General features: G+C 38.6%; 1 protein-coding gene across 2 annotated transcripts in view; it reads right to left on the reverse strand.

Annotated features, from left to right (window-relative positions):
* sgl (UDP-glucose 6-dehydrogenase sgl) overlaps positions 1 to 26,322 on the reverse strand; it is a 79,095-nt gene that overhangs the window by 2,659 nt on the left and 50,114 nt on the right. Inside the window, exons 9-11 of one of the 2 annotated variants that reach the window (XM_068391637.1) lie at positions 22,672 to 22,827; positions 20,744 to 20,900; positions 10,784 to 10,818 (exon numbers count right to left, since the gene is read on the reverse strand). In XM_068391637.1, coding sequence (XP_068247738.1) covers positions 10,784 to 10,818; positions 20,744 to 20,900; positions 22,672 to 22,827 — 348 coding nt within the window. Of the gene's footprint in view, positions 1 to 10,783; positions 10,819 to 18,748; positions 18,975 to 20,743; positions 20,901 to 22,671; positions 22,828 to 26,322 lie in introns of those variants that run through there. The other variant, XM_068391640.1, reaches the window with a different exon arrangement.

A 26,322-nucleotide genomic window follows, 5' to 3' on the forward strand; every position in this document is an offset into this window, starting at 1 on the left:
TGGATTGATTTTCACAGATTTTGGTGAAGTACTCTTTTCTAGTTACAGTATTAGCTATCGCTTTGCAGAGGTTATCTTCAATACTTCCTTGCATTCTTTGATTGAATTTTGGATTATTTGTTGACGACTTGGATAGATTTTGAATTCCCCTTTGACTAATTCAAGATGGCTGACCCTTCTCAAGTCCCTAAATACAGGAAGTGTAGTGCTAGGGACTGTTCAAGGCGTCTTCCGAAGGCCTCTATCGATCCGCACACCATTTGTTCCAATTGTCGGGGTAAAACCTGTCAATTGGAAGATCGATGTGAGGAATGCGTTGGGCTTTCGGAATTCGATTTTCTCGAATTCCTGAAATATTCACGTAGGCTAGAGAGAGATAGAGTCAGGAGGAGTTCATCTCGCTCAGTTGATTTTTCCTCTCCCCATGCCCCACAACCTATTCCTTCCCCTGTAGTGGTTGCTCCTGATCCCCCTTCTAGCACTCAACAACCTTCGATGGCAGATACGATGCGTGCCATCCAGGCTCTGGGTGAGAGAGTCGAGTCATTGGCGAGTGACCGTAACCAACTCATGGCAGACGTCAGGGAGTTGAAGGGTAAGAGTGCAGTGGGTAGTGACCAAGTGAGTGGAAGTGTTGTGAAAAGTGTTAGTGTTGCGCTTGAGGGTGCGTCTGTTCGTGCCTGTCGTCCTCCCAGTCCGGGACCTCTTGCAAGCTCCCAAGCCCAGGGGAGAAGCAATGTCGTACGACCAAAGGGTTCGACAGGCTTTAATCAGCGGACAGACGTTCCCTCCGTGGTTTCGGACGTATCTTGCCAAGATCGCCCCACCCACAAGAAGACGAGAGAGCCCATTTATTCCTCGTCTGCGGAAGATGTTTCTCGGAAGAAACAATGGACCAAGGTCTCACGACCTCTCAAACGCAAGGTCCCTTCCGCGCAAGTCCAACGGCCCAGTTGTAGCCACTGGGTCAGTCCGGACTCGCTGCAGTCTTCCGATGACTGCACACCTCCTAAGAGAGGCAAAGCGGTACCGCAACAGGCAGTAACACCGTCTGTTGCCGCACCTGCTACTGTAGACCCTAAGTGGGCTTTGCTGCAGACCATGCAGACACAGTTGTCATCGTTAATGCAGGACTATCGTGCGGAGAAGGTTGACGCTGCACCCGTTAGCCTACAACCAACCACGGTTGTGCGTCCAGTTGACGCTGAGGCTACCTTCTCCCGCACTCCAGCTGTGAGAGTCCCGCCACCCATGCGCACTGTACCCTGCCAGCCGCATGTTGACGTTCGCCGACGCACGGAACCCTCCGTTGACGTTCGCGAGTTACAACAACAACAACAACCTAAGTTGTTTTGTTTTGACGCGGTGCGTCAACCTCCGCAACACACTGTGGTTACCCCTACTCGCCCACAGCAGACTAGACAGTCGGGAGTAGACGCTTTGCGCCCCCGCGCAGCTATGGTTGTTGCCTGCTCTCAGACTGACCAACAGTTCCATGACGTTGCGTCCAGTGCAGTCACGCATGCACCCGTGCTGCCGGACTCAGCTGACCAGCCAATGCCTACTCCTTTGCCGCTTCCTCTTCAGCATTCAGACGATGGACTCTCTGATGATGACGACGCTGCACACCTTGACGGACCCGCACACGGACATCGACGAACCCAAGACCACGCCTCCCTCCTTGGACTTTAGAAAAGTACTTGCACTGTTCAAGGATATGTATCGCGACCAGTTTGTTTCTGCGGCCCCACGCTCACCTCCATCTGAGTTCGCTTTAGGCACGCAGTCATCCGCGCCTGCCTTTACGAAGCTCGTCCTCACCCGCTCGTCCAAGAGAGCTTTAAGGGTGTTGGGTGATTGGATGCAGTCCAAAAAGCACTTGGGGAAGACAGCATTCTTGTTCCCCCCTGCGAAACTCGCTTCCAGATCGAGCGTCTGGTATGCCACGGGAGAAGTTCTCGGCTTGGGAGTTCCTGCCTCTGCCCAGGGCGACTTCTCAAGTTTAAAGGTTTAAAGGTCGCTCATGAATGGTAGAGGCAAGGGACAGTGACATTGCCCTAGCAATCAGGACAATGCCCTAGAGACTGACCATATATTATATGATCAGCGCCCAAGCCTCCTCTCCACCCAAGCTAGGACCAGGAAGGGCCAGGCAGTGGCTGTTGATGACTCAGCAGATAGACCTATAGGCTCCCCCAAACCCCCCAACCTTAGCTCACAAGGATGGTAAGGTCGCAGACACTAATGGCACTAACGAGTCTGAGCGGGACTCGAACCACCGACTGGCAAACACTAGGCAGAGACGTTACCAATCAGGCCATTGCAACCCTAGTAGACTCTCCCCGCAGGCTGGCCATGAGACGCTCCAAGATTTGTTGGACTCCTTCAGATTTAGATCATCTGATGAAAGGAGTGTTCAGAGCGTTCGAAGTGTTTAACTTTTTGGATTGGTGTTTGGGAGCGTTGAGCAGGAAGACCTCCCCTTCTGACAAGGAAACTTCCATGCTCATTATGTCCTGCATGGACAAGGCCATACGGGACGGTTACAGTGAGCTTGGGGCTTCGTTCGTTTCCGGGGTCCTCAAGAAACGAGAAAACCTTTGCTCCTTCTTGTCAGCTGGAGTAACACAATGTCAGAGGTCGGAGCTTATGTTTGCTCCTCTCTCGAAGTGCCTTTTCCCAGAGGAGTTGATCAAGGAGATTGCTGCCTCCTTGATTCAAAAAGACACGCATGACCTAGTTGCGTCATCTGCACGCAAAGCCACCCCTTTGCCTTCCGTGTCTAGACCCAGGATGGATACTCCAGCGTCAAGATTCATTCCGCCCTTTCGTGGCAGAGCCTCCAGCAGAGGAGGTGCTCGTGCCGAAGGGAAACGTGGGAGCAAGAAGAAAGGTACCAAGTCCTTTAGAGGCAGAGTCTGACTGCCACCTTCTTCAGACAGCAGTGGGAGCCAGACTCAAGAACTACTGGCAGTCCTGGGAGAACAGGGGCGCAGATGCACAATCTGTGAAGTTGCTCAGAGAAGGGTACAAGATCCCATTCTTGCGCAAGCCCCCTCTAGCAACGACTCCCATCGACCTCTCTCCCAGGTACAGAGAGGAGGACAAGAGACTAGCTTTGAAGCAAGAGGTGTCTCTCTTACTAGAAAAGGGAGCGGTAGTCAAAGTCCGGGACCATCAATCCCCGGGCTTCTACAACCGTCTCTTCTTAGTGGTAAAGAAGACAGGAGGGTGGAGACCGGTGCTAGACGTCAGTGCTCTGAATGTCTTTGTCACCAAGCAGACGTTCGCCATGGAGACGACAAAGTCTGTTCTAGCAGCGGTCAGGAAGGAAGACTGGATGGTCTCTTTAGACCTCAAGGACGCTTACTTTCACGTCCCCATCCACCCAGATTCCCAACCTTTTCTAAGGTTCGTTTACGGGAAGGTTGTCTACCAATTTCAAGCCCTGTGCTTTGGCCTAAGCACGGCGCCTCTTGTCTTTACGAAACTGATGAGGAATATTGCCAAATTCCTGCATTTAGCAGACATCAGAGCCTCCCTCTATTTGGACGACTGGCTTTTAAGAGCTTCGTCCAGTCGTCGCTGTCTGGAGAATCTAAAGTGGACTCTAGATCTGACCAAGGAATTGGGTCTCCTGGTCAATATGGAAAAGTCCCAACTGGTCCCATCCCAAACTATATTGTACCTAGGGATGGAGATTCACAGTCAAGCTTTTCGGGCTTTTCCGTCGGCCCCCAGAATAAGTCAAGCCCAAGGATGCATCCAGAACATGCTAATGAAGGACCGATGTTCAGTCAGACAGTGGATGAGTCTGATAGGGACGCTTTCATCACTGGACCAGTTCATTGCGTTAGGGAGACTGCACCTCCGTCCCCTTCAATTTCACCTGGCTGTTCACTGGAGAAAGGACAAGACGCTAGAAGCGGTCTCGATCCCTATTTCCGAGAAGATGAAGTCATCACTGACCTGGTGGAAGCACAACATCAACCTCAGAGAGGGTCTGCCCCTGACTGTTCAGACCCCCAACCACGTTCTCTTCTCGGACGCATCGGACACGGGCTGGGGTGCGACGTTAGACGGTCGGGAATGCTCGGGCACCTGGAACTCGGAGCAAAAAGTGTTACATATAAACTGCAAGGAGCTACTGGCAGTTCATCTGGCCTTGAAAAGCTTCAAGTCCCTCCTTCTAGGCAAGGTGGTGGAGGTGAAATCCGACAACACCACGGCCTTGGCGTACATCTCCAAGCAAGGAGGGACCCATTCTATGAAGTTGTACGAGATCGCAAGGGACCTCCTCACCTGGTCAAGAGATCTAAACCTGTCTCTAGTAACGAGGTTCATTCAAGGCAACATGAATGTCATGGCGGACCGCCTCAGTCGGAAGGGTCAAATCATCCCAACAGAATGGACCCTTCACAAGAATGTATGCAAGAGACTTTGGGCCACATGGGGTCAAACTACCATAGATCTCTTTGCAACCTCAATGACCAAGAGGCTCCCAATTTATTGCTCGCCGATCCCGGACCCAGCAGCAGTTCATATAGATGCCTTCCTACTGGATTGGTCCATCTAGACCTTTATGCATTCCCCCCGTTCAAGATTGTCAACAAGGTACTGCAGAAGTTCGCCTCTCACGAAGGGACAAGGTTGACGTTGGTTGCTCCCCTCTGGCCCGCGAGAGAATGGTTCACCGAGGTACTGCAATGGCTGGTGGACGTTCCCAGAACTCTTCCACTAAGAGTGGACCTTCTACGTCAGCCACACGTAAAGAAGGTACACCCAAGCCTCCACGCTCTTCGTCTGACTGCCTTCAGACTATCGAAAGACTCTCGAGAGCTAGAGGCTTTTCGAAGGAGGCAGCCAGGGCGATTGCTAGAGCAAGGAGGACATCCACTCTTAGAGTCTACCAGTCGAAGTGGGAAGTCTTCCGAAGCTGGTGCAAGTCGGTATCAGTATCCTCAACCAGTACCTCTGTAACTCAAATAGCTGACTTCCTTTTATACCTGAGGAAGGAAAGATCTCTTTCAGCTCCCACGATCAAGGGTTACAGAAGCATGTTGGCAGCAGTCTTCCGTCACAGAGGCTTAGATCTTTCCAACAACAAAGATCTACAGGACCTCCTTAAGTCTTTTGAGACCTCGAAGGAGCGTCGTTTGGCCACACCAGGTTGGAATTTAGACGTGGTACTAAGATTCCTTATGTCAGAAAGGTTCGAGCCACTACAATCAGCCTCCTTTAAAGATCTCACTTTAAAGACTCTTTTCCTCGTCTGCTTAGCTACAGCTAAAAGAGTCAGTGAGATACACGCCTTCAGCAGGAACATCGGATTTTCATCTGAAACGGCTACATGTTCTTTGCAGCTTGGTTTTCTAGCCAAAAACGAACTACCTTCTCGTCCTTGGCCGAAATCGTTCGATATTCCAAGCCTTTCTAACTTGGTTGGAAATGAAATAGAAAGAGTCTTGTGCCCTGTTAGAGCTCTTAAGTTCTATTTGAAACGAACTAAACCTTTACGAGGACAGTCAGAAGCTTTATGGTGTGCTATTAAGAAACCTTCTTTACCTATGTCGAAGAATGCAGTTTCCTATTATATTAGACTGTTGATACGAGAAGCTCATTCCCATCTGAATGAGGAAGACCATGCTTTGTTGAAGGTAAGGACACATGAAGTTAGAGCTGTCGCAACTTCAGTGGCCTTCAAACAAAACAGATCTCTGCAGAGTATAATGGACGCAACCTATTGGAGAAGCAAGTCAGTGTTCGCGTCTTTTTATCTTAAAGATGTCCAGTCTCTTTACGAGAACTGCTACACCCTGGGACCATTCGTAGCAGCGAGTGCAGTAGTGGGTGAGGGCTCAACCACTACATTCCCCTAATTCGATAACCTTTTTTAATCTTTCTCTTGAAATGTTTTTTATTGTTGTTTTTGGGTTGTCCGGAAGGCTAAGAAGCCTTTCGCATCCTGGTTGATTTGGCGGGTGGTCAAATTCTTTTCTTGAGAAGCGCCTAGATTAGAGGTTTTGATGAGGTCCTTTAGTATGGGTTGCAACCCTTGATACTTCAGCTCCTAGGAGTCGCTCAGCATCCTATGAGGATCGCGAGGCTCAGTAAGGAAGACGTACTTAAAAAGGCAGAGTAATTGTTCAGGTCGATTTCCTTACCAGGTACTTATTTATTTTATGTTTGTTATTTTGAATAACTGCTAAAATGAAATACAAAATACTTAGCTCTTAATAATGTAAACAAGTAATGCCTGTCTCTACCCACCCCCCTGGGTGTGAATCAGCTTATATGATCACCGGCTAAGTTTAATATTGAAAAATGTTATTTTTATTAATAAAATAAATTTTTGAATATACTTACCCGGTGATCATATATTAAAGGACCCTCCCTTCCTCCCCAATAGAGACCCAGTGGACCGAGGAGAAAATTGGTTCTGTGTTTACATGGAGTACTTGAGTACCTGCTCGACAGATGGCGCTGTTGATGTACACCCCCACCTGTATAGCGATCGCTGGCGTATTTTGTCCTTAGGTTTTTCTGTCGGGCAGCAGAGCTGACAGCTTATATGATCACCGGGTAAGTATATTCAAAAATTTATTTTATTAATAAAAATAACATTTTGTTCTAAGACTTTAGTAAGGCTCCAAGTTTCGGATGCACAAGTTAATACTGATAGGACCATCTTATTAAATACTCTTATTTTTAGAGAGTAGCATTTTACTTTCAATAACCTCATTTTGTTTACTAAAAGCTCCCTATACCATGCTTATCCTTCTTTTAATCTCAGTCTCGTGTCCAGGGGAAACACTATCTGTCCTAAGTACGTATATTCTTTAACAATCTCTATAGGTTTGTCCACAAATGTTATTTGTTGTCTCTGCATTTTCATTGAGCATTATCTTAGTTTTACTGATATTCATTTCCAGTCCTACATTTTTGCTTTATGTATTAAAATCTTCTATCATTTTTAGCAATTCCTCTCATGATTTACTAAACAGAACTATGTCATCTGCAAATCTTAAGTTGTTAAGGAATGCCCCATCAATATAAATTCCTACATTTTTACAATCTAAATTTGAAAAAAAAACTACTACTAGACATGCTGTGAATAATTTAGGAGAGGTAGGGTCTACCTCTCCAACTCCTTTGCCATTTGAATTTTTTCACTATCTTTATGTAGTTTTAGGATAGCTATACTTCCTGTATAGATATCTTGATGTGCTGAGGTTTTGACTGAATCAAATGCTTTCTCATAGTCTATAAATGCCATACGTTGTGATTTGTCATACTCTATTGATTTTTTAATTAGCTGGTTAATTACATGGATATGGTCAGTCACTGAATACTCACTTCTAAAGCCTTCTTGCTCTCTTAGTTGATTAAGGTTTAGCTGTCTTTCTATTTAGCCTAATATGATCTTTGCAAATATTTATATAATATAGAGAGTAAACTTATTGGCTGGTAATTTGTTAGGTCTTTTGTGTGTCCCTTTTTGTGAACTATCATATATGAAACTTTTATCACTACTCTCATGATTTACAACTTATCAAATAAGCCACAAATACCTATTATTATGGAATTCACTCTGCCATGAGATCTCAGGGCCATACAAAAATTAATTTAATGATAAATATTTCTGCTTGGCCAAACACTCGAACATATGACAAGTATATATATGGGTTAACATTAGACTCTTTAGACCACTCTTTATACCTGAGTTGTCTAAACAGTCTATGAAAATCCTTATTCAATCAGTTATAGGTTCGAGTCATTGCCAGGCAGAAATAACTATCGCTAAACAAATTTTCATATAGGTCCGTGATCCCATGAGAGAGCAAATTCTATATTAAACGGCATTTGTGGTTTATCAGAAATATATATATATATATATATATATATATATATATATATATATATAAATAAATTTATATATATATATATATAAATAAATTTTTATATATATATATATATATATATATATATATATATATATATATATATATATATATATATATATATATATATATATATATATAAATTTATATATAAATTTTTGGGCTCGAGCCATGTCGTCCTGATGGAAGTTCCCTTCAGCTGCTTCCAACTGTATAATATTTCTGCGAGTGATATTACAAGAGAATTATCGTCAGGTATCACAGGGTTCCAAACCCTGGAACGACTATCCGTAGATATCATGAATAATCAGGGACGTATCCTAAGATAACCATAGATATCTGCACCCCCAATGGACTTTACCCAGTTTAATCCACTAAGGGGAAAGATAAGTGAGAAGCCATTACATATCCTCTCACCTTTCGGTGCTCCCATACGTTTCTGGGGCTCCATTCCTTTGTTCGCAGCTTCACGCTACTGTTGTATTGTTCTGTTGTGCGCTCTTTATCAGCTTATTTTCAAGTTTTTCTTTGTATGATGGCTTCCTCTTCTTCGTCTAAATTGAGTACCTACCTTTCTTTGCAGTTTGGTTTAGCTGTAAATGTTTTGGATCCCTACGGGGGAAATTATTTAGCTTTTACGATTGAGGAAGCCGGAGCACTTCGAGTCCAGCTAGCTTGGGTGTTTAGTTTCATACCTGATCGCCCTCATTTTCGTGTTCACTTGTTTTATTGTGTAAGTTTTACATTAGCTAAGTTGGTTCGCTGACTTTATGTAGTGCCATCTCTTTCAGCCTTTGGGATTTCTCTTTTGACTTGTCGCATTCAGGCCTAGCCTATCCTTCGACGGCGTATCAATTGGTCTGCCATGCTACATTCGTTCGAGATTTCTCATGCTAGGTTCTTGCAGTTCTTTTGGGTTCCCCTTTGCGAAGGGTGAGCTCAAAATGTCGGTGCGCTGACTCTAGTGTTCTGCCGTTTCCTAGCCTCTGAGATTTTTAGATCAAAAAGCATTTTTACTTTGTTAATTATTTTAGTTATTGGGCATACTAGCCCATGTCGTTACCTCTCCCTGTGGTTGGTTTTCCCGATACTGACATTGACCTCAGAATTATGTTTATGATGCTGTGTTTTTGCAATTGTTGTTTGAGAGGGCTAGTTCCCTCGGGGTTCTGGCCCTCCAGAGCCGTCAGCGTACCTCTCTATACGGAGTGAGTTGTTACACTGACGGCGGTGCCGGTACTTACGGCCTTGTCGTCTCCCACGGCATTCCTAACCTTTATGCATGTAATAGTGATGCGTCGCTATTTACGGCGGTGTCGCCTATAACGTCACTGCCTTCATATACGGCACTATGTTTCTGCGGAAATTATTGCCGTTTAGCTATGCCGCCATACGTTACCGACATTGTCGTTACTGGCGGCTGGTCTAGCCTCAATGTATGGGAATGTTTATTACGCCTCTGCCTTAAGGCGAGTTTTGGGTTGATGACAATGCCGTTACCAGAGTGTGCCGTTAGTCCCGGCAACATTTGTACCTTTAAGGCGCATGTCCTTCCTTCCTTTTTGAGACTGCATTTTATAATATAAGGTGGGTTCTCTACTATCTGTCAATGAGTACAATTACAGATTAACATAAATGCCTTATTTCTAATACTTTTGAGGCTTCTTTATGTATGCTGGCCATGAAGTTCTCGTTTATGAAAGATCTTCTATGTCTCGGCTTAGAAATAACCACTTCATTTGGTTATGTGTTTCTATCAATTCATCCAATTCCCTTTGAGGGTGTGGATTGGATATTTGGTGGGTAACTTTACAGGTTGGATCCCTTAATGGGTTATTTCTTGTAAAATTGTTGATTAGAATTTCAGTCTTTTGTTGCTACGGACATTTGCTCAGTTATCGATGCGTCGATATTGTATCCTATTTGGATGCTGGCTTCGTTGCCTTCTGACTAGCTTTTTCTTTGCGGAGATATAGGAGCTATGGTTCTATTATGAGCATACCCCCACCCAAACACAATATACAATATTCATGTCAGGCATAGCAATTACTTTTTAAAGGCTATTTTTTCCAATCAAACGCCATTAATAGGGGTTTGGATATTTTGTTCTTTATCTCATACTTTCTCATCAATTGCAATTGCATACAAGTTGGGGATTACTATTCCCTTTATTGTCATCATAGAATGTTACTAATCCATTCTTTTCAGCCTTTGGTGACTCCTAGAGACACTTGTACTCTTTATTTTTTCTTTTTCTCCTTACAGGCGGGGTCTTCGAAGGAGATGCACTGCAGAGTGCAGATTTGTGCCAGGACCGTGAAGCATCCTTGCAGTCATGATACTTGCAGGACCCATGCCAAATGTCGGAGGATGAAGGGTCCAGTCTCTTACTGGGATTCTCAAGAGTGCAGTGTATGTAAAGACATGCACCACTCGGGGTGGATATCAAAAGATATTTCTGAAGACGACCGGATATCCTAATTGCATATGCACAAACATTTAAAAAGGTAGGTGAAGCAAGCTATACAGCTACAGGGCTTCTTTCTTTTAGAGTACCAGAAAATAACTATCACCAATTCTAATACAAATATATCCTAATACTGTCATACACATTACATTAAATACATAATAGTGTGTGGAGCAAAACTGATAATGGAACATTAGAACAGGTAGATCCTTTATATAAGTTTGTGTACAAATATATGTATCTAATAAAGAAAATTTGGCCTGAATATAATGTAATAATCAATCAATAAATGCAGATTAAATTTAGAGTAGACAATGTGGTTCTGTGATTAAATTAATTGATGGAAAATAACATTTCCTAAAATATAATAACTTTAGCAACATAATGAAAGAAAAAAAAAAACTTTTAAACTCACTTATGGTGTCCAGGAGAATGCTGGGAAGTGTTCTCCTGCAAAAGTGAAAAAGTAGAAAACATTATTAGGGAATATGAGGCTGGGAAAAATATGAGCAATGTTAATTTTAAGTCACGATATTGTAAAAAATATAAAACTTCCTTTTGTATATTAGATATAAACAAATTTTGATGAAATATATTATAAAAGGGAAATAAGGCCTAAGTTTTCCTTGAGTATGCAATGAAAAAAAAAAAAAAAGTAATTTTGTAGCTCAAGACAATCATTCTCATATTATGTATTTTATAGGCCTTTGAATTTAAACATATTTGTTTAAAACCAGCTGCAATAATGAAATAAAAACTGATTTAAGATTATATATCAAAGGAACATAAGATTACAATTTAATGTTATGCAGTATATACAGTACTGTATTAATGATGCCACCGTTATGATTTTATCTAATTACCATCAATTCATATAAGCTTTACTATGGCATTTCAAATTCCATACAGAGATTAAGGTAATTACAAAAGCAAATATTGTAAATGGACAATCAGGAATGATATATGGAACAATAGAATATATAAAAGCAGTACTGTGTATGCTGATGGGTATACCCCCATGACCACACAGAATGATATTTCCCTAATAGCAGAGCTTTAAAAACTTAATGAAATATATGAAAACCTGAGAAAGGAAGAAACTAGACCAATGAAAATGTTACAAAAACTTCTCAACAAGGATGTAAAAATGAAAAGGCTACATTCTATGTTGTGGAAATAATTGAAGAACAAAGTACCATACTGAAAATTCTACAAGAAAAACAAAGGAAAAATTATAAAATCAATAATGGTTAGTGTGTCTTCATACTAAGGATGTCAATAAAGGATGCAGTCTTATTCTACGGTAGAAAGATGCTCTAACCCAGGTAGCTATTCAGACTTGTAAAGTGAAGGAATTGTTACAATAAATGTATCATTCAGAAAAGTATTTGTTCTCTTTTAATAAGGGAGATTGGTTCAGTGTGATCTGGAGTCAGTCATTAAAGTTGGATAACCGAGTTGGGGTGGCCTATTGGTAACGTCCCTGCCTGATGATCAACAGACTGGGCTTCAAGTCTTGCTAAAACTCGTTCGTTCCTTAGGTCGCTGCACCTCACCATCCTTGTGAACTAAGGATGGGGGTTTTAGGGAAGTCTACAGGTCTATCTGACGAGTCATCAGCCACAATTGCTTGGCTCTCCCTGGTTCTAGCTAGGGTGGAGAAGGGGCTTCGGTGTATATTTAGTCAGTCTCTAGAGCATTGTCCTGCTAGCTAGGGTAATGTCACTGTCCCTTGCCTCTGCCATTCATGAGTGGCCTTTGACACATTTAAAAAAGTGGTTATCCAGCTGGTTAGGGTGCGGAGCTACTCTATACAGCCATAGTTCCTTCACTTTTGATTTAGCCACTGTCATATACGAATAGCTCCGGTCAAACATTTTCATTTTATTTCTCTTTTCAGGAGGTGAATACCGGTTTATGGCTACACCGACTGAAGATCCACACTCCTGTGTATCTTGTAGAAGCCCTATGTAGGGGGCCTGACTGTTCGCATACATCCCCGTGCGATGAATGTAGGTCGTCTCCAGAAATTCTTCTGGTTGCTGATACCAATGGGTCGGGGCATTGGGGAATTTAGTCAAATAAGCTCATTGACCATCACATGAATTACCTACATCATTAATCAGTTTTTCTTGCCTTAAGAGCTTCATTCGTCACGTTTCAGACAGATTTCTCTCGGTATTCACAGGTTTATCTGGATAATGTTGGATTATCTCTAATTGAGAAACTTACGCAAGTTAGCTGTTACTATCTTTGACTGGGCAATAGAGAACAAAGTTGGTCTTATTCCAGGATTGATTCTAAGATACACCAATATCCTAGCAGAGGCTTTAAGCAGACAGGTGAAGGATCTTTGAGCAACGTTCCCTTATTATGGATATCTACAAGTCCGAGTGGCATCTTCAGGAAACCCAATTTAGTGTAATGGTTTTACAATTCTAAGAAAAAATTAGCCTGTCTTTCACCCAAAAAATCTGTAGGTAGGATATGGGTTTCCAGTCTCCTTTAACTATTCCCTCTACTATAATACATACTTAATGTAATGAGGGCCTTGTATTATGTCCCGTGAGGTCTGCTTGTCGATAAATTCAGATAGCCAGAAATTTCCGGAAGAATAGCTCTAAATATTTACAGGAGAAGTTAAGAAACAGAATAAAGAATACTACAATATTTAATTCTGGTTACACTAGGTCAATCTTAGACTCTGTGACAATTCAACTTAAGATGATCTTAAATATTTAGTTGATTCCAAGGAAAGGTACCTGAAAGCACCCATCAATCTCAGGGATACAGCCTGCAAGTACTTAATTCCTATTTTGGGTGAATCAAGCGAAAGCTTCTGATCAGGTTTTTTTCCGTAGCAGTTGAAGCGCTCACATCACAATTCCTATTCTTCATCATAATAACAGCTGATAATTATTTTATGGACTACCAATTAATACATATAATTTGGACAATGTTTACATGCCTTTTTTTTTTAAGTTCATAAGCTCATATATTAATGGCCTTAATTTCATCAATAGAAGGTTACAGTCTTCTTCATGAACCGATGATTCCGCTAAGGACAATCCAGCGCAAGGACAATTCTGCCCATGACAATTTGGCATACAGACAATTCAGTGGATCACAATTCAGCATAAGGAAGAAAATGCAAAGACAATTTGGGAAAATGGATAACTAAATCAATCTTTTAATTAAAACACTTTATTGACAAACAGAAATTAAGGTTAAAGATTTATTAAAAAAGCTTCAAGAATATATATATATATACATATATATATATATATATATATATATACATATATATATATATATATATATATATATATATATATATGAATACTAAAAACAGAAGTATTTTTATAGAAACATTAATGATAATTTACTTCTGTACTTCATTTGATAACTTAGACTTCGTAAGTACTCCAACTTGGGTCCTTTGATATTTTGCTTGTTTGGAAACACCCTAGTGTCCTGCCATTTACTATAAAGTTTAGATTATTAAAACAGTGGTGATAATTCAAGAGGGTCAACACAAAAAACCACTGACTAATTGGAATATTTTCAAAGATTATTTGTGGTACTGTGCTTACTTTTTTTGGAATCCAGTTGGTTATAAACATTTACAGCACAAAGTTAAGAATAAAATGCAAATTCTATGGAGAGGACATTATCAGAGAAAGGATGGGAACACATCTGATTCTGCTATCGTTTAAAGAGAAAACTTAGGAATGGAAAAGAGTCGGCGTTGTACAGAAGACAAAGATAAAAGTCGTATCCACGTCAACGAAAATTTATGGGAAGAAATCTCAAAGCATTCTCATGTGCCGCAACCAGCAGTATCAGCAATTAAGGCAGACAGTTTCAAACATTTGTGAATGAGCTGGTGCATCTAATGATGTCTAGAGAAGAATAATCCAAAAAGCGCAAGTCTCTTTGCCAGATGAGGCAATAATTTTACTACTGTACCTAAGTAAACGCCATTGCAAAGGAGTGTTCAACGCCGTAGAAAACAAGAGGGTGAGCCAATGTCAGCAAATGATAATGTTAGTGATATTGTAACACTAAAACAGTTATGTGTAACACACAATGGCAAACCTTCTTTATTGCAAGATTCTGGCAGTAAAGATGCCAAATTGAACTACAGTACAAAAGTGAATTATCATTAATGTTTCCATAAAGATATTTCAGTTTTTAGTGTTCATATTTAGAAATATATATGATTTCAGTTAGCTATTTTAATAAATCTTTTATTTAAATTTCTTTTTATCACTAAATCCTTCAAACTCAAAATCTGATTTCGTTATCCCTTTAATTGTCCTGAATTGTCTTTGCGCTGAATTGTCCTACAAGGAATTTTCAGTGTGCCAATCTTCTTACTATAGTCGCCACAATCCATCCCGGCGAAATAAGCCACGCCCACCTGATGACGTCATGCCATGTCAGAGTTTCCGCTCAGTGCAAACACTACTTATGTTGTTCAACTAAAATTCCAGTATATTTTGGCTTGTAACTTCTTTCTTCATTCTTTCAATTATAATTCCTAAGATTATCTGTCACAAAGCATAACACCGGTATCTATAACTCAAGTTAAAACTATCAGGAATACACATTTATTTTTGGAATGTAGTCTGACAGAAGAAAAACAAAGGTCCTCCTCTTCCTGACTAGTTCATCAGCATCTAATATTTCTTTGACAACATTTTCTATGCTTTGTGCTTTGCTCCCCGCATTCCTTTAATTTTGATTCACTTGAGCCATTTCCAGCCTTCCTAGCTCTTCTCACGCAATACTTTCATGTTTATATTTTATGCTATAAATCTCCTTTTCCTTATTTCCTACCCATTTACCTTTATTCCTTCACCTTCCGTTTTTCTTTTACCGAAAGCACGTTGGCTCCTCGCCTGCCCTTCTTGCTCCCAAGCCTAATGTTTTCGGCCTCATAAATAAATTCTCCCTGTCACAGCTGTCATTGTCCTATGATTTTAATTTTAAGAGCCTTATGATTCTATATGTAATGATTTTAATGTAAGAGAGATGATTTTATAAGCATGATTTTAAAAGTATTAATTTCAAAGGTAATGTAGAATACTCAATGTAAATACTGTATTGGAAAGAAAGCTTATTATCATACTCTTTCTCTCTCTGTCATCATTTAATTACACACACACTGGGTGAGGATTTGGATTTTGATAAAACACTCAAGCTGTGTGTGTGCATGTGTGCTCCTTATCACCAACGTTTGTTTTGCTTCTATCAGGCTGCATTTCTAAAAATGAATGAGTGTTTCTGCTAGTTTTACGAGATAATTGTAGGAATTATAATTAATAGTGGAGAAAAAAATTACTACCAAAATATACTAAAATTTTTGTTGAACATAAATAGCGCTTGCGCTGAGCGGAAACTCTCGTGAGTGGTGGAAGCATGTCATAACATCATCAGGTGGGTGTGGCCTACTTTGCCTGGATAGACCATGGGGACTATAGTCTCTGTCTTTCTATAATGTGCTATGACAGGGTTACAATTTTGCCAATTTACACGATTGATTTTTTATACGTAACTTAACAGAGCTAAATTACTTACTTATAGCGCTGACCAAGTCTTTAATAGTAAAATTCTATTGTTATTTGACAAAGTGCAGCTTTTATTTATTTTATCTTTTTATTATAAGGGTGATAGCTCAATTAATTAAAAATTATGAAGATACTGGCAATCTTTACAACAGATTTGGATCCAAAACTTGCCATTCACTGTTGGTTTCAGTTCCTAGAAACTGTAGTCTACTATTGTTACAACTAAAAATAATAAAATCTTCATCAGTAGTAAAATATGAGTAACAAATGTGTAAAAACAAAGTACGTTCTTCATCAGGGAAAATAGTGCCAAATCCAAAACTAACAACAAATAGAGCAAGTTAACCATCAATGTGGGTCTTTGTTCCTATATTACTGAGTTTTATGCAACTTTAGAGAAGTTACCTCTGTTGCTCTTGACATACTGTATCTAGGATATCATATGATAGAGAAATATCCCTGGTAGTTAACGTTCACATGCGCGACTTCATGCGCATCCCAAAAATGTCATCTAACTTGAGAGATCTGGAGTTAACAATGGTACACTGCATACTTTCTTATTTTAGGGGTGGTCCTTGGTTTCATTCTATATTTAACACTTTTCTGACTGTCTACCTATTCTATCACTAAATTAACGGTTTCTTCAACCAACAGCATATCATCCACTACTTTTCAGCCCTTCTCTGTTTATCACAATGTTCAAGCATAAATACTGAGAGCAAATCTGTTCCACAACTTCAAGTTTAGTGCCTCCAAAACTGGTTATATCCATTTCTGTTTACTTTCCCGTAGATTTTCTTTTGATCTGGTTAATATATATGCAATTAAACTTTCCACTTTCATTCGTAAACTGTATGTCTAAATTACCGTAAACTAGTCTTGGAGAGTATGCACATATGATTCTATTTTCAGGCTAAAGTTCTTTCTTTATTCCAGTTACTAATCTGGTAGCTTCTTCTTATTTGGAAAAGTCTTGCAGTTTCATTTTACTTCAGAATTTCCTACAATAAGCCTTCTTTCCTGTTGTGCTTTATAGCTGTTCTCTCGTTTAAAACAAACTTATCTCAAATGCGAGTATCTTAGCCATGTAATTCCTTCTGGTTCTCTCCTTTATTCCTATTTTCTCTCTTTCTCATAGATTCCCTCCACAGACATCTCAATATCATCAATCAACTGCACCCTATTAATCAGTTTGTGTGTAGGATACGTTTTTTTACTATATAATACTAGAGAAATATTAATGCTTATTGCCAATAAATAGGAGTGACTTCTCTACAGAGATAGAGGCTGAGAGGTTGCAGAGGGGCTAAACAGTTATGTGAGGTTGTGTATTCAAACCTTTAGCTTAAGATTTCACTCCACGAGGGAATTTAGTAGAATCTTGGACATGGCAAATCTAAGGAAAATCTTTCACATCATAGGATATGTGAACCTTATCCTGAATATTACTTAACCTTCTATCGCTTGTATCGAACGTTGGTGTCGTGCCATCTGGCGATAAAGTAGCTTTAGCCGTCATGGTTTTATTATAAAAAATAAGGCAAAATTATTTGTTTGTAAAAATTGTATACACCATGTCATTAGTGTCTTCGCTCTCAACACCTGACATCAAAGTATTGGAGGATGTACGACTATGCTTTGACTCTAGGTTCAAGAAAAGGATTCATTTGTATTGAAACCTATTCATAATATCTTGGCAGGCTAGGCGATAGTATAGTGTGAACTCTTGAAAAGTTAGCCTGTGACTAGACTTGTCTGAAGACAATTTGTTTTTCTAACAGGAAGATCAGTAATATCATCAGGTACAAATATATATACTGTATATGATTCTGTGCCACTCAAGAATGGTTGGAACTAGACACAGTAGGGACACTAAAATTAATAACAACACTACCAGTGGCATGAACGCTAACCAAAGGAATAATGCAAATGATAGTAGTAGGCTTTGGCACCATCCAAAAAAATGCAGCGCTAAATAGCTACAGAAGGCAATTACGAAAAAGAAAGACTATCAATCATTGAATCAAACTTTATAACCACATTATCCACACGAGTGAGAATTATCTCTATCTCCTTGTGCACCAAGTCAGTTTGATGTTACAGTTTATCTTTACCCAACTAGGTGCTAGCCTTTCCTTACCCGTCTCTTTACTCAAATCATATTTTCTAGAACTTCTCTTCTTACGTCAAGCATCCCTATCCTTAGTATGAGTTTCTAGTAACTTAAGGCACATATTCAGACATCTGCATATTAGATAACCTAGAATATTGGGGACAGCAAGACTATATCACAAACGATCCCCTACCATGGCGAACAGAGGGATGTGGGTACACCAATTCCCAATATAATTCTACTACTTAGCACTCCATACAATAACTGGGCTTGCTTAATGATATAGACATAGAAGTAAAAGAAAAAGATATAATGGATGATCTATTGATCGTTAAAAACCCCAAATCGCACCCAGAGATATGAGGTATATGTTGGTACTGTTCAAGACTTTAACAAGTACATAGGTTGCTGGCAGCCTTTTTGCTAGAGTCGTATACATTTCACCAGTTTTGGCAATCAGTGTATGCGGTAGGTAAAGTATTTTAATATATACTAAAAGTGGGAGTGGTGCTGTAAAGTTAAAATTACTATCTTTAATTTTATGAGGCAGTGAAGATAAAACTTCTGACCCATTAGCTAATGATTCAAAGGTAATAATTAAAAAATTATCCTTATATCATGAGCTTGGTTTTGTGCCATATTTTCAATACTATTATCAAGAGGTGTAATATAAACAAAATAAAACAATATAAAATTGTGTTTGATGGGTATTTGATATACTCCTATTTTAATTATATATTTTTTAAGTTTACTGGTGTATCAATGACACCATGGTCATATCAGCTGTCATGTTTAGTTGCTATATAATGTCGTAATCATAAAATTGTTTTCAAATACTGTACTTGGTTGTTTTAACTTTCGTTGCTTTTTGGTAGACTTGAGGTTGCTTTCCTTTCCATGATCATGTCACTTTATTTTTCCTAAAATTATACATAACAGGTAAATTTTAGTAGTTTGTTAATTTCAATAATCAGTTTTACTTTTACATCCCTTGCTTAGCTTTGTTTTCTTTTACATGAGACCATCCCTCTCCTAGAGAACTTGCTAGACAAGTTTATTACCATATGTTTGATCACTAATAATGTAAAAAACATTTTTAATGACAAATATCATAGTAGTAACGTACTTAAAGGTGAAGTGCTGTATATTAGAATATACAAAGGGGCAAGAAAAATGTCTTCAACTGTGAAACCATAAAAGGGAAGGATAATGATGGTTGTGTTATCATAATTACAGGGTATCATTATTATCATCTTTCTTGTTATTCAATCCTTCAAGTGCCATTGGACATTTTTACATCTGACATTTCTACTCCCTTCAGCTCTACTGATATCCAGTTATTACAAATTTTTTATTTTTATGAATATGCAAATTTTACAAAATATATAAAATTGTATATCAATAGAAATTTATTAAGCTATATGATATAAATTGTTGTAAAGTCTGATCTTTCATACTTTATGTGCTAAGATGGTTAAGTCAAATCTCTAAGAAATGGTCTGCAGCTTGAGTGCTAAACTATTTGGTGAAGGGTTGACACTCAAAAGGGTTAATAATTATCATCAATTAATACTGCAGTAATATTAATCAATACTGTATCAGTATTAGAATTATTATCCTCAATATACTGTAATACTTGACTAAAAATAAAAGATCAACTATGAAATGAGGATTCTATGTCATGATGGTACGTAAGATAGTACTGTATAATACCGAAGGTCCAGGTGAATAAATAACCTCTACAAAAATTTTATGTCGGCTACCCCACAAAATTGAGGGAAGTGCCTTGGTAGATGGATGGATGTCACTGACTACTACTGTACTTTCCTCATTTAGCAAAATATAAACAATATTTAGGTCTTCAGCTCATTATTATATGACTACAACTTATTCATTCTAGATCCTTCAAGTATTTACATCATTCAATACAATCCATATGGCAATAATGTTAAGGAAATGGCTGAATATTATACATCTTATGTTACAGAAGGCCTTTGAGTGTTGACAAGGAATATAAAAGTAATATAACTGAATTAAGGATTAGTATTGAGTTAAAAAGGTACTTACCTTGTATGTGAGTGAATGGGAAAAATGTGAATAATAGCTCTGTGCTAACTACATAACATTCCATATAAAAAAGAACACGTGCAGGAAAAATATCTACAACCATAAAAAATAAAGTCTAATTTCAATTATATGTACAATACTTAGTTAACAATAAAGGTGCCTAAAGTAATAAAAATGATAAAAAACAACTCAAACACTAAAACTAAAAATATGATCAATATGCTACTCTAACAGCCCAGATCTACAAGAAATCATATCGCCAAACTATATTACCAACATCTACAAAAAACAATGATAGATTCAACATACCATTATTTCAGAAGAAAACCAAATCTAAAGCATAATCAACAAATAATGCAAAAACAAAAAGATAAAATAAACGATAAAAATAATGAAATATTGCACAGCCTGTAATTAATTGGCTATAAAACAATAAGTTTTGGCACTGAGAACATCCCAAAACATTTTGGTATCACTAAAAGTGCTATGTCTGGTGTGGGTTCTATTTATAACTACTGTGATAAAATCTGTGAAAAATGTTAGTGGATATTTTTGCCAAACCAGTCATCCATAAAAACTCCAATGAACAAAATGACTAAGAATAATAATCAAATATCCAAACCAGAGGCTCTCTGAAGGGCGTTGCGAGAAAATCGTTTTCCGATGGTTTCTGTGTGGAAGCCCATTTTTATCAAAGCCTGGTGGTCCAAAATCTTACGCCCATCAAAGATAAATGCTGGTTTTTTCATGGTTGAAAGCATTTTCTTATAGTTGTAAGTCTGAAATATAATACAAGAAACGTTTCTTAATACAAAGATGGAAATATTCTTTATATGTTAAATGTATTGAGAATTAAGACTCCAAACAGAATGTCTTTTTGTCGGGGAAAAAAATCTTCACCTAAAGTTGCATAAAAAATATTATTAGAAAGTTTGCTACATAACTGGAAAATAGCGAAAAAAAAAGTACTTTTCTTAAAGTCATCATCCTGATATTACCATACACTATAACTTGATAATCCACATCCTTTTCCTCTAATTCACCAGGTTATCTGGAGTTTTTATTTTTACTAAAATATTTTTTACTGATATAACTAAGAGTAAATAGTTGAAATATCTTTACACAAAATTTTATTTTTCGAAACACTTTAGTATTGCATCATTATATATAATGTATGTTACATGTATATCATTTCTTTGAACCTCCCAGGTTACAGTAATCATGTTGCTTTTTCCAGAAGCTTGGTTTATCAATATTTCCTCCCAAAATTTTATAGAAGAAAATTCTCATTTTCTTTGCCCCCAGTAAAGTAATAAAGCAATGAAACAATCTAGCAGTTAATGATAAGTAGCACACTAAACGTGTCCAATTCTTTAATTTCTCCTTAGAAGTGCTTTGCAAAAGATGTGTACCCCCCCTACCTGCTTGTAATGAGTGTTTACTGTATAGCATTTCAATTTAATAATTACCTGTACTCCAAAGGTTAATATTTCTGCACAGGAAAAGCACTGAGTCTTAAATAACCATTGCGAGGAGTACGGTATCTCAGGGTTCCTCACAGGAATTATGTTCTAAATTAGTGTTTAAGGAACCAGAGGGTATAGACTGCACAGTGGTAAAGCACAACTGCCATTCGTGGCACTAACGGCCTAAGAAAGTAATTTCTAGTTCAAGGGGAAATAGAGTGAGAATGGTTGTTTATTTGTATATACAAAATCTGCATTAAATATGATTAATAGGTAGAATATAATGGGAAATACTAAATAAAATGGATTAAGGATAATAAAGAATAAGAAAGGTAATAAGGATAATACACAATAAGATAGAGAATAAAGGTCTAAGTAATAAGAGTAGACTGAAATGAACATTAAGAATGTGTCAATGATATTAATGAAAAGATAAATGAAAAGGAAATAGAAAAGAGGGAAAAATGGAAGAAACCCTTTAGTCTTTGGGCCAACATTTCCTTTCCTTGAAGCATGACTTTACACAGCCTAATCTACTGAATAGTGACGCAATGACGCGCAGTTTAAAAATGTTGCCTGCTGCTTTCAGTTTAATAGCTGTGGTAGATGAATTTTCTGTATATATTTTTCTATAACAGTATCAATAGTTTAACTACATATACCGTAGTTGAATTTGTGGTTGGGGAATCAAGGAATATGGAGGTTTTACTGTACGAAAATTTTCGTAGAGGCAGTTATTAAAGAATATTTACAATGACCAGGTGTCATCCAGTTCACAAAAGCAAAGATGGTAAAAGTAAGACAAAAGAATGTACATGGTAAAATGAACAAAGTGAGGTGGATGAAGAGAAAGGAATGTACATGGTAAAAATGAACAAAGTGAGGTGGATGTTAACTTAAATTTCAAAATACAGGGTATGCAAAACCTTTACTACACATGCTTGAAAAACTTCATAAGTACCAAGTGATCAAAACAATTATGCTGATTACTATCATTATCATAACTATAAATGACAACAAAATCAAATAGTATTAAATTATACTTCAAATTACCATACTATATGGATAGCTCACATTAACATACCTTAAATTCATCCCATTCAGTAAGAACAGCAACAGCATGGGCATCTTTCACTGCTTCATATGGATCCGAATAAATATTTACTAAACTCAAAACACGTTCAGGATCACTTGTCACCTCAGAAGAAGTCAAATCCTGCTCTATTTGCTTTGGATCTACCTGAAATGAAGACATTACTTGATTAATTTTGCCATTCTTTTAAATACATTAAAATTTCAATAGAACCTTCAAAGTTATAAAGTGTAACCATTTTAGTGTAAGACTAAAATAAAATTACGATTATGAATTAAATATGTTACAAATAACAATACAGTTGAAGGTCAGGACTACAGCATTTAAATAAAATATGTACAAGAACTATGATTTACAGGGTGTAAAAGATGAATTAATGGATGAAGAGATGGGAAGGCTTATTTCAAGTTCGAAAAGAAGACCTTGAAAAGGGTAGCATTCAGTATCTGTATTACCTAAATGATACACTAGACTGTGAAGTCATTTATGAAAGGGCAGGAAAAAAGCAGCAGTGGCAGTGTGGATATAGGAAATTTTTCTGGACCAATGGCAAGTAAGACTACCCTTTTCATAGACTGCAAAAATTTGAGATATGTAGAAGGACTTAGAAAGAAAACTAAGGAGATAGTGAAGATATGATATGTCCCAAATTTCTGAGATTTATGAGTTAAATGCATAAGTCCACATGTTGGAGAATTGATGGGGATTTCAAACACTTAGGTAATTAAAGCATGTAATGACAGGAGCAGAACACCAGTTAGTTGGAGTAGTAATATAAATGTGAGCAGCAGGATGGAAGGCTCTGAAGATCATTGAGAAAGATCAGTGTGCACGCAAAAGATATTTGGGATAACTCAATAACCTCATTCCATCAAGAGAATAAAAAATTTCTAAGTGGAAAAAATAGTGCTACATGATAAAAAAATAGGTTTTATTAAAGGAATCCCCTACATTTAGGAAAGTGCTGTGTGGTTACCAAAAACTTTCCTGTAAAGGCTAGACATGATATGTCAAAGAAATATTGTCTTCCCTGCCCTAAGGCAAATATATCAACACATGAAAGGCATTGACTCAAAAAATCCAATGCCGAATTTATCTACTAACTGATGAAATGCTACCCAATGAGAACCATTACTAACACTGAAGACAATCCTTAACCAGGACTTTGTTTCTCATCTGGGAACCATCTTTTCCATCTAATAGGAGAATGTCTCCATTATGTCTCACTTCCCTTCAAGTCTAGGGAGGCAGGAGGGTCTTAGGAACCACATCTACCCAAAGTTAGATTTTTCCTTTGTCAAAACTCCTTTTTGGGGATTAGAATGGTGTGTGCTATTCAAGGACTAAAACAATGCAGACTCATACACCACAAGATGCAAGTCAACTATAATCAAGCGAATGCCAATAGGTGAAAGGAAAAGACGACTAGCAAGTCAACCCAATCACCTCATGAAAGGAAATCCCTGGAGAAGGCAAGCCAGAGGACCATCATAGCACCTCTGCTAAGGGGACTCAGTTAAGGATCTCCCTCTTCAACCTAATTTCCCATTTAAGTGCCAAAATCAAGCTTAGTACCACGCAACCACGTTGAACAGCTTGGATTTGTTTCAGATACTGTAGTGCCTTATCAACACCAATGCCCAAACCAAACCACAAAATTTTAGATATCCCGAAGTTGCATATTAGTTAAGAAGACTAATGAAGAAGTTATTTAGACTTCATCGTGGGTTTCATGAAGGGAGAGTTGATCACTCTTTTAGAGGAGGGGAGTTATGAAACATGGATAGCCTCAGTAGAAGGGACTTGTTGGTCTGGGTATTTTGAAACAGACCACCTTTACTGCTAATATGGATCTCAGGAAATATGTTTACAGGGTACACTAGAGACTTGAGGTCAACTCTACTAAGTTGTAAAGCCGAGGTGTAAAGAAGGTTCTGCCTCAAAAGAGGTTTCTCATTCTTGGCCAACAAGAGAGGACCGGGGGTCAGTCCCAAGAGATGGCAAGGAGTGAGGTTGGGGAACTCCTGCTCTCTGGCGAATACTGTAAGTTTACTAACTCTTGCCCCCAGCCTAAAGCTATTGAAATTAAGACCTTCTGAAATAGCCTTTTAGAGTAATAGGAAATTACCGTTTGGCCAAAAGTCAAGCACTCTATCGAGTGACCAGGACATTGAAGGAGTTGTACCAACAATCGCTGTTATTTGAAGGATGGAGTGATTTTGAGAAACATGTACAAATCCAATCTTCATTAAAAGCCTGCTTGAGAGCTTCTGTCAAGGCAGATTAGTAGAGAAAATTGTTGATGGCTCAAGCTTCATATCTTCAAAGAGGTGAACCAGAATGGTAGCCAAGAAGTCTGGGATTATCCAGCATGGGTTCTCATCCCTAAAAGGTCATTCAAGTCTTCCATACTGACTGGTATGGGTTGGTGGAAGAACTCTATGACAGCTCCAACCCTTGTAAACAAAGCCAATGATTGCTAAGTACAGAATGATTGCTTGACCAGTCCTACATGTACATTGTAGCTATTTGTGTTCTGTACAAATATTTGACTAGGCCCAGCACCTGGCCTCACTCAGATACAAACCTCATTTTTCTTGGATGATGCAGAGATTTTTAGTAAATATTTCTGCCAAATAAGTACAGTATTGGATAACGTTTCAATCGTGTCATCGGAGGATTTAGGTAAAAAAATTTATTGACGAGGTATTGCATCATTGGATAACCAGAGGATTAAGGAACCTCATAATGGAAAGGGTCGCTGCATTAAGAATTCTCATCATGATAGCCCTCTCTGAGGCAACAGACCACCACCTGGTTGTCTATGAAGATCTTAAATGTTGTCTCCTTCGTAAACCAATTCTCTTTCTTCGTCAGGATGACCGACACGAGTTTCAACGAATTTGTGAAAATTTGCAAATAGAGGGAGCATTTCCAAACACAAACGTCTCCTCTAAATGACCTCCCCAGTCCAACCAGGACGCACCTGAATGAATAATCATGGTAACCGGGGGAGAGACCAATGGGACTGACCTGGCTAAGCAATTGCCATTGGCCATGGCCTGAGAATTTTTTTGACCCACTCTGTGAATGAACCTGTCACAAAACCCTTCGCAAGCTATCCTTCTCCACACCCAATATAGGTCTTTAATTTTTCTTCAACACCACATCAAATGTCGAGGCAAACTGGCGAAGAGCCAAAATCTTCTACAGTTGTCTCCAGGCAGGGAAGCAGCTCAAAACCAAGGCTCTGACTCTGCTAGAATTCTTTGCAGAGATGCTTTGTAAGGCTGGTGTGGCTTTCACCATTAATCATTAGCAACCTAACCCAACTCAAAATCCAAATATACTGAAGATCATGCTGAACCTAATTGTTTATTTGAGGCATAATTCATTGTCTCCACCAGAATCAGCAATCTTTTAAATATGCTATGATCTAAACTACCTGCAACCTCAGGAGTTTGATCACTACCTTACTATCTTTGTAAAGATTCTTGGGCTGATGTTGAGACCTTAATGGCATTACTTTGAACCAGTACACCCACCTCCTGAGCTGTAACCTTAGGTAAAGTCAAAAGTGGTGGGAAATAAGGATGTGCCAATAGGCGTATTTTAGTATTACTGTATAGAAAGGGTCCAAGC

This window comes from Palaemon carinicauda, chromosome 1, assembly GCF_036898095.1.
Source record: "Palaemon carinicauda isolate YSFRI2023 chromosome 1, ASM3689809v2, whole genome shotgun sequence".
NCBI classification, from domain to species: Eukaryota; Metazoa; Arthropoda; class Malacostraca; order Decapoda; family Palaemonidae; genus Palaemon; species Palaemon carinicauda.